The 9,836-nt window shown below is 45.7% G+C and overlaps 1 protein-coding gene across 1 annotated transcript in view; it reads right to left on the bottom strand.

The window, feature by feature from the left end:
• MYZAP (myocardial zonula adherens protein) overlaps window positions 1-9,836 on the bottom strand; it is a 96,846-nt gene that overhangs the window by 78,318 nt on the left and 8,692 nt on the right. Inside the window, exon 2 of the mRNA XM_012801794.2 lies at window positions 6,044-6,130. Within this exon, the coding sequence (XP_012657248.1) occupies window positions 6,044-6,130 (87 nt within the window). The remainder of the gene's footprint in view (window positions 1-6,043; window positions 6,131-9,836) is intronic.

Below are 9,836 nucleotides of genomic sequence, written 5' to 3'. Positions count from 1 at the left end.
CCCAAGAGTTTGAGGTTGCTGTGAGCTGTGATGCCATAGCACTCTACCGAGGGCAACATAGTAAGACTCTGTCTTGAAAGAAAAGAAAACAATAGTTATTTAATTTCAAAAGTACCTACTACTAATTTTAATTCTACTATGCAACAGTAGACACAGAGACAGATATGCACAGGGGAGTGTCAGTCCTAGGAAACAGGCATAAAACTAATCAACAAACATTCCTTAAGCACCTACAATGTACAAGGCAGGGAGCTAGGGCCTGAGAAGACAGTAAAAAGACAGCTTCAGTCTGGACGTCCTGTAGCTGAGGCCCTAGCCCATGCTTGGAGTCTCTTCCCTGCTTTATCCAAGTCTATTCTGTCCTTCCAGGCTCAGCTATAGGCCCATCATCCCTCTGACAGCTTCCCTGACTGCCCCAGGAGGCTGTGACTACCCCTCCCTTGAGCTCCAGACATCCAGATTGCCCTTGGCACCTAGCCATCCACTGCTGAGCACTCCATGTACGTATAGATATGTATTTCTGTGAAATCTGAATATAATGTGTACAGAGGCATTCACATACACACAGAGAAGTGAGGCTGGGTCATTTACATGAACAGATACCAAAAAGTCCCCGCTGCATTAAAATTCGGAATGGACCATAGGCACACTCATTCAGAAATGTTCTATTTCCCTCTTCTGTTTTTTTTGTTTATTTGTTCGTTTGGCTGGGTTTAGTTTTATTTTGTTCTGTTTTGACACTGGGTGTCTCGCTCTCTGTCACCCAGGCTAGAGTGCAGTGACATTATCATCACAGCTCACAGCAACCTCAAATTCCTGGGCTCATGTGATCCTCCTGCCTCAGCTTCCAGACTATCTGGGACTAGAGGCATGAGCCACAATGCCCAGCTACTTTTTGTATTTTCTGTAGAGATGGGGTCTCACTATTGTTCAGGCTGGTCTGGAACTCCTGAGCTCAAATAATGCTCCCACATCATCTTCCCAAAGTGCTAGGGTTATAGACGTGAGCCATGGCCCAGCCTCTATCCCTCTTCTAGTGAGGAAACTCCCCAAGTTTATATTCCCTTTCTGGACCAAGTGTCTTGTCTTAGGTTTGTCATCTGCATTTCTCTCAGAGCCAATCTGGGTCCCATCCACTTCCAGGGGACCTGCTGGAGTCATTGTAGGGGGTAGGGATCTGGGGAGGAGGGAACAGGAGAGGCAGGTGCCAGCACCCAGTCTCCCCAACTCTACCCCCTTCCCAGGGCAGATTACCTCTGCCTCTTTCCCTTTATTTCCTCCAGAGCTGAATCCCTTATCTCCTACAGCCTGATCTTTCCTTCTCTAAGATAATTTCTTTTCACCAGAACCTCAAACAACCCACCTGAGATACAGTCCTGGGCCTTGACCCTCTTTGAGAGGAAATGGCAAATGAAGACAAAGGGCAGAAGAAGATGATGATATCTCTTCTTCTAAGTAAAATAACTGTGTTTTGTTATAACAAAATAAATATCAAAATATTGGTATTTTGGTATATAAAAATAGCACCATGTACAGAACACTGAAAACCAGCATGGCCACAGCAAGACAGGGCTCAGGAGAGCAGAGATGACATGTGGGCCAGCTCCAAGCTACAAAGATGAGGTCTCTGAGGTCAGGACTGTGTAGACAGGAGGCAAGGGTTGGGTATATATGGGTGGAGCAGAAGAACAGAATGACATCAGAAAGGACATAGAAGGCCCAGTCTGAGAAGAAAAGGCAGGATGGGAAGCTTTAGGAAGGGGAACGACTCCCAGAGAGATAAAGGAAGAAAAGCGAAGACCAAGGGCCACTGGGTTTGCCATTTAAAGAACAAAGATTGGCATTTGGTCATTACTTCTCTAATCCATATCTTAAGCCAGATACTGACTTTGCATCTATGAACTCACTTACTCTTTGCAACCAGGCATTATTATGCCTACTCTAAAGAGGAAGCTGAGTGTTTGGAGCTCACCTACGGCCTGTGGGAAGCAATTTCAGGGCAGTTGATGTCCTCTGAAGAGAATGACTAGAAGGAACAGGCCGATCAGACACCTGCCATAGTGGGAGGAAGCTTCCCAAGTACACCTGAAGAATCCACTACCCCATAAAAAGATGCCAAATATGTTGAATTTGCTTCCAGGAGTGTCCAAACATCTATTTGTGGAGCTGGGCAAAACGTGCCATCTGCAACACAGCTCCACTGTGAGTCACCTCCCTCTCCCATGATTTGAGAACAATGGACAGAATGGCCCAAGTGGAAGAAGCTTGGTGGGCTGCACCATGGGATCCCCATATTTCAAGATATATAAGCATCTTTGATAGTGTCAAAGAATGAGGCTCAGCCTGCCCTCTGCCAGCTGTGGCTCTAACAGGGCCCCGGAAATCATCCAAGATGTCCCCCTTCAGCAGAAGTCATTCAGACTATTTACATTTTCCAACTCCTCCATCTGAGCCAGCTCCAAGCCCTGGGCCTTTGTACACCACAGACACCCCACACCCCCAAAGGAACCAGGAAGGGTAATCAGAGTTTTTGGCACCTTGAAATTCTGCGGGCCCCAGGGAGGGGCAGCCACATTGAAACCACATTAGGGGAAGCAGCCCCCTCAGGGCGTCCTTGCTGGTTGCAAGCATCTGGCTCCCAGTGACTCACGCCAGGAACTCGGCCAGGACACGGTGACAAAAATCACCCTGTTGCCATCAAGGCCTTCAAGGGGTGCCACCACCCAAGGACTTCGTTCCCAGGGAACCACCTGCCGCACCCTCCTCCTCTCTACCCCAGTTCTTCAGCAGTGAGTCACCAATGTGTCGCAGACTGGCACTGGGACTGCACCTGGTCCACCCCGTAGATGCAGCATCCTGGTACACACGCTGCCCCAGGTGCTTTTCAGAGCCTTGGTGTTCTCAGGCACCCACGGGAGGGTGCCTGGGGGGCGAGGGGTAAAGGAAGGCTGGGAGGACCTGGGTCCCCACCAGTGCCACTTATGACTACTTTACCTGTGAGGGTTCAGTATAACATTTTGATCCCCCCCAAAAAGAGAGTTCCTTTTGCTTTAACAAGTTCTAAATGCACTGCTCAAGATAAAGAGGCAAATCGACACACAACTTGGTTAACGACGCCACTTGACACAGCTGAACACATGAGCCTCCTTCTGTGGGAATACTTGATTCTTCAGCAGCAACAGGTCCTCCAGGGCACTCAAAACCCTTCCCAAACATCATCTTCCCAGGCACAAAGCTTGGGTCTGACCCCAACACACTGAGTTCTGCAACTTCCTACTACGCATCTGGAAGGGCACAGCCAGCACCCACGTCCTGCCCCTCACTCCAGCTTGGGCCCTTCTTCAGAAAGTATTCTAAGCAGGTGCATCACCATGGACACAGCCCAGGTCTGCTTCACTGACCATCATCAGCTTTAAAAGGGGAAGGGGAAGGGAGCAGTGAGGGCAGAAGGAGAAATCCCCACAGCAACAGAGGCCCCCTCAGTCCCGCTCCTCAACAAGGACCCAGCAGCTGAAGTCAGAGCATTAATGGCCTTCTCTGCTTGGCTACGAGCTTCACCCCCAGCCTTTTTCTTTGGAGAATGTTTGAAGCTATAGAGAATCTGAAAGAACAGTTCAAGTACATACCATAGTACCACTGCCACAAGAAAATTAATATTTAATATATGGTTCATATTCGAAAGTATATAATTATCCCAATATGTCTTTCAAAGATTTGGGGAGACTAATATTTAATCAGGGTTCACGCATTACATTTAATGTTAAGTCTCTTTAGTCTCTCTAACCTACAACAGAGTCTCATCTTTTTCTTTGCAGTTTTTGGCCGGGGCTGGGCTTGAACCTACCACCTCCGGCATACAGGGCCAGTGCCCTACTCCTTTGAGCCACAAGCACTGCCCTCTTTTTTTTTTTTTTTTTTAATAACATTGACTTTATTAAGGAGTTATCCCACAGACTGTCCTGCATTTGAGGTTTTTCTGTTTCCTTATTATTAGATTCAGTTAAACAAGTGTGGCATGAATATAACATAGGTAATACCGTGTACTTCTTAATCACACCGCTGCAGGTCCCGTAACATCAGCTGCCCCACTACTGGTTACACTAGCGTGGATCACGTGGTTGAAATGTTGACCACCAGCCTACCTCACTGTGAAGGTTCCTGTCCCTCCAGAATCAGTAAGTAATCTGCTGAGGTAATACCCTGAGATCACATGAATATCCTGTTCTATAATACCCTTTCACCAACTACTTCTTCCATCTATTCTGCAATAATCTTTGACCTACTAGTTTTTCTATCTATTTTCTAATCTACCAGGGGCTTGCAAAATAGAGATTTTCTAAATGTATTGGCTCACACTCTATGAAGAAGAACCTTCCCTTTTTTAACCCCTCCCCTTTCTGATTATTACTATATGGATTTTGTAAAAATAATTCTATGCGTCATAACCCACGACTGTCATTCTTTTCCATGCTCAAGTTGCTCTAATTTTGGCCAGTGAGCGCCCTTTCAAACTGACTGCCAGGTCCCTTTGCTATGACCCCAGGCATCCAGCACCAGGGGTCCCAGACCCAACTCATCCTGTCCACGCTCAACCGGAAGCAGCTGCTTCTCTGGACCCTTTTAGTGGGAGGGTCCCACGCATCCTCTCTTTTCAGGCAGATCAGCAACTTTTCCTTCTCTCTCCTTTCTCTCACAGTATTGCTTTCCTTCCTCCCAACTTCCTTTCCCTGTCATTCATCGTTGGCATTAGCACAGGCAACTCTCCATCCTGGGCAGGAAGTAGGGAGAGGACGGCTAGAGGAGAAGGGGAGGGGACACAGAGACCTGCTGGAAACTCAGGGACATCATTAAACTCTTAGCAGTCAATGAAAAGCTTCCTTTTTTGTATAACTGACCACATTATTGGTTAACGCTAAAGCAAGGCTTACATTTCAAGAAGCCACTACTTCATGATTTTATTTATGAAAATTATACTATATTATATTCTTTTATTTTATTGTATATCCATGTAAAATATAAGCATAAGAAAAAATACACTGACTCCCTGCCACTCCTATGCTTTTCTCTTATTTGTCTCCATCAGCATTTACTACCACCTAACCCCTATAAAATGTGCTTAATCATTTTGCTGATTCTTCACTCTTGTTCCACTAGAATGTAAGTTGCATGGTTGACAGATTTATTTTATTTTTTTATTTGTTGCTTTGTTTACTGCTCTACTCCTTTTGCCTTGAACGGTGCCTGGAATATAGTAGGTGCCCAATAATTGCTTGTGACTGAGTAAAATGGCTTGGCCAGGACCTGAGGCCTAGAGGTAACAGGACTTCCTCTTTACACTTTAACCCTCTGCCCCAAAGTGAACTCCCAAGTAGTTATTCCCTTCTCTGTGTCCCCTTCTTACATCGCTGGACCCCTAACACTTGAAACATTGCATTATTACTGTTCATTTATACAGTGAATAAATACGTAAACCTGTTTCACCTGGAAAACTACGTGTTTCTTCAAGGCAAGGACATACTTATCTTCATGGCCCCAGCACTAGCACACAAGCTAGCACAAAAATATTTGCTGAACACCTCCTCCCCCAGCCAAGAAAGTGCCCTTTCCCCATGCCACAGTTGTCTGCTGGCCCGTCCTATGCCCCGTGTGAGCTGGGCCCCGGCTGCTGCTCTAAGCTGCTGAGAAAGACACTGGCCCCACCAGCAGCTCACAATGGGCCCTTTGTGGACTGGGCTGTTTCAGGAAAACCCACGTTCCCCACCACAGCACCTGTCACTAAGGCCAGCATCCCCACAGCTTTGAATCAACACAGAGCCACAGTGTTCACCAAGAAACAAGAGCAGGGCACGACGCTGGCAGAGCCGGCTAGGAGAGCAGGCTGTCTGGTGGGAAGATGGGAGACAAGGCCCCAAAGCCAAGCGGGCCTTCTCATCAGAGCTGCTGATGGGAGCCTGTGTGAACAGCCGGGTTAGGGGACAGGAGGCGGAGCTGGTTAAGAGCACAAAGACTGGGGCCTCCCCAAGCCTTGCCAGAGATGCCTCACCTGCTCTTTTCTCTCAATCTTCTTTTCACTTTGCTCAGGAACTGGACTCTCTGGAGGTACGGTCAGCCGCAATCTGCAGACATTTGCCTGGAAGAGACAGAGAGGAGAGGCCAGTCAGAAGCCAGCGGTGGAGCAGGAAGAACCAGGTGACCTCGGGCTTTTCACAGCCTGCTTTGCCCACTTCCAAAGGGTTCAGGGTGACCCAGGTGACCTCGGGCTTTTCACAGCCTGCTTTGCCTGCTTCCAAAGGGGTCACTTTCTCTCCAAAGTGGAAAGGTTTCAGATGATTGGGGTGGGAGAGTACTCTTTCCTTGACTATATTTTAATTTTACTACAATAGACATGTACGTGTTTAACACAAGGTTTTCTTTTTAAAAGAACACCCAAGTTCATGGCAGCATTATTCACAATAACTAAAAGGTGAAAGCAACCCAAATGTCCACCAACAGATGAAGGAACAAAATGTGACTTACACAGTCAATGGAATACGATTCAGCCTTAAAAAGGAAGGAAATTCTAACCCATGGATGAACCTTGAGGACATTGTGCTAAGTGAAATAAGCCAGTCATAAGAAGATAAATACTGTACAATTCCACTTAGACGAGGTACCTGGAGTAAACTAGGGGCAGAAAGTAGAATGGTGGTTGCCAGGGGTAAAGAGACAAGGATGGGAAGTTAGTGTTTTTTGGACATAGAATTTCAGTTTCAGAAGAGGGAGAAAGTTCTAGAGAGGGATGGTAGTGCCGATTGTACAACTATGTGAATGCCCTTAATGCCACTGACCTATATATTAAAAATGATTAGAATGGTAAATTTTAAGTTATTAGTACTTTACAACAATTTAAAAGCAAAATCAAAGCTGCCTGTGTTTTGCTAAATGGAGACTCAGGTAAGGTAAGACAGCTAGCTGAAAAAGCATAGGAGACTAAGAACACAATGATTATGAGTTAATCAAGTATCTCACTCCTTAATCAGCTATGCCACCATGAATATTTGCCACTAATCTCTGAGATTAAAGGCTGCCAACAAAGCTCACAGAAATATTGGAATAAAGACTCCTAGCTGATTTTTAAAAATCATTACAGTGGAATCCTGTAATCCTAGAACTCTGGGAGGTTGAGGATGACGGATTACTTGAGCTCATGTGCTCAAGACTAGCCTCAGCAAGAACAAGACCCCCATCTCTATTAAAAATAGAAAAACTAGCCAGGCATGATGGCAGGCACCTGTAGTCCCAGCTACTCAAGAGGCTCAGGCAAGAGGATCACCTGAGCCCAAGAGTTTTTTCTTTTTCTTTCTTTTTGAGATGGGGTCTCACTTTTGTCACCCTGGGTAGAGTGCCATGGTATCATAGTTCACAGCAACCTCAAACTCTTGGGCTCAAGTGATCCTCTTGCCTTAGCCTCCTGAGTAGCTGGGACTACAGGTGCCTACCACAAAGCCTGGGTATTTTTTAAAGATGGAGTCTCACTCTTGCTCAGGCTGATCGTGAACTCCTGAGCTCAGGCAATCCACCCACCTCAGCCTCCCAGAGTGCTAAGATTACAGGCGTGAGCCACTGTGCCTGGCCTTTGAGCCCAAAAGTTTGAGGTTGCTGTGAGCTCTGATATCACGGCACTCTATCCAGGGCAACAGAGTGAGACTCTGTCAAAAAAAAAAAAAAAAAGCCTAGAATTGCACTATTTCTTTTTTTAAAATTATACCATTCAGTGAGAGAAGCTACAACTTGATGATTTATGAATATCATAGTGAGACAATGCATTGTTTAAGCCACTGGCTCTGTGGTACTTTTTATGGCAATCCTGGCAAACTAACCCTCCCCAGCCCTGTCCCAGCCTCATTTACAAGGTCATAGATCTGCACTGGTCTACAAGGTGGCCTCTGAGCAAAACTACCCTGCAGCCCAGGGCTGGACAGGATTATAAAAGAGCTTTCAAGTCCACCCTGCCCATCTATGAAGGAACCCCACACCCAACAATGCACTTGGAAACCAGTCTGGAAAGCCCCTATTAATTTTCAAAGAAGAGATGCCAACCTTGAAACCCATGTTAGCACTTCCATATACACCATCGCCTCCCTCCAAGGCACCCTCTGGCTACCAGGCACCTCTACCTCCCTGAAACTGAGCTTCTTCAGAATTTCTACTTAACAGACCCACAGTTGTCCTCGGACTGCAGCAGAATTCCCCTTTCTCTAAACAGTCCTGCTGTCCCTTGAACCACTTTTATCCTGAATGAATCATGTTCTTTAAGTCACCTGACTTGGCTCTGGGACTCCTCTTCCATCCTCTTTCTCATCTGGGTAAACTTCATCCCGCAGTAACCCCAGGGTCAGATGTAGCCTATCCCCCAAGGTTATCACTGCCTCTTATGAAACCAACTTTGCAACCAGCCTTTGAATCTCACCACCATCCATGTTGGCCAAAAAGAAACCAAGCCATAGCAGCAGGTAGCTCTTTCCAGACAGGCACTAACATTGACAGGAATTCAAGGCCCTCCAAAGAAAGACAATCCTCTGACTCCAAGCCCCTCAGCCTGGTTACAACCAGTCTGGTATTTGCATAAACATCCACGTGTAACTCACACCAGGTAGGCAATCCAAATGTGTGATGCTCAACAGTCTTCTCTGTTACCCTGGGTCTTATCTGTGGTATAATTCTGCTGGGAAAAGGAAGTGCTTTCTTCCCTGAACCACATCCCATTACACACATGCATGCTCACACATTTGCACACGCATGCACACACACTGGCTCCAAAATTTACTAGTTGTATGACTATGGGCAAGTTATTTAATCTGTCTGAATCTCAGAGGTAAAACAGGATAAAAGAAGGGTGTCCGGCACATAGTTAGCCTCTAGGAATGTTAGATATTTTTACTATCATCCATATATTATGACCATTTTGTCATCCTATATGCTCAAAAATGAAGCAGACCTACTGGAATTCGCAGACTTATTTCCATGAAAATGACAATTTGGTCAATGGATCTGAGACATTAGCATTGTAAGTGATGCCGATTGGTTGAGTGATTGCTCTACAGGGATAAAGTGTTCAGAAAGGGGACCCAAGGGATCCCATCACCCAAAACAAGATGGTCCCTCCCGCTGCTCAAGCTCATTCTACATCTGCCCACCCAGAACACTGATATTCCTCAACATACTAGCTATGGAGCTGAGCACACCTTATATTAATGCATCAAGCTCTCACACTGAGCCATTTATACGCTGAAGTATATACCAGGTAAACAGAATGCATAAAATAAAATGAACTTGTAAAATGAAATGTTTGAGTGCAAAGATATTTGCAGCAGGTGCTCAAGGCTCCACCCAGGGCCCTGTCCTAACTTGACGCTTGTCAATAAAGGTGCTCTGATGGAAACACCAAGGCACACAGATAGTTTCTCTTTAACAAATGCTGACCCACTGGTGGACTGGCTGGTCAGGAGCGATTTAAACCCGGCTTGGAATAGGATCACCCATCTTCCTTACAAGAGGGCCAAGTGTACTTTCAAGGGTAAAAAAAAAGCTGCAGAAGAAAATGTTAAGAATAATCCCATTTTTATTTTTTAAAAACACTTGTGTAGATTTAGGGGTTGCGGGAGAATAGTCTTAAGGAAACACAACCAACTGTGGATGGTGTTTATCTCTAGAAAATGGGATTTTTGTGTTGCTTGCACCTGTTTCAAGTATATGTGATTGTTTTAGTTAAAATAGTGATAGTAGTAATAGCAATAATAAAGATTGAAAGAGAATGTGCCAGAAAGAAACAGTGAGAAAAAGAGACTAATTCGGCT

The sequence above is a fragment of the Otolemur garnettii genome, unplaced genomic scaffold, assembly GCF_000181295.1.
Source record: "Otolemur garnettii isolate 467f Iridium unplaced genomic scaffold, OtoGar3 scaffold00011, whole genome shotgun sequence".
In the NCBI taxonomy this organism is placed as follows: domain Eukaryota; kingdom Metazoa; phylum Chordata; class Mammalia; order Primates; family Galagidae; genus Otolemur; species Otolemur garnettii.
The sequence above is the reverse complement of the archived record's forward strand: the minus strand, read 5'-3'. Positions and strand labels throughout refer to the sequence as shown.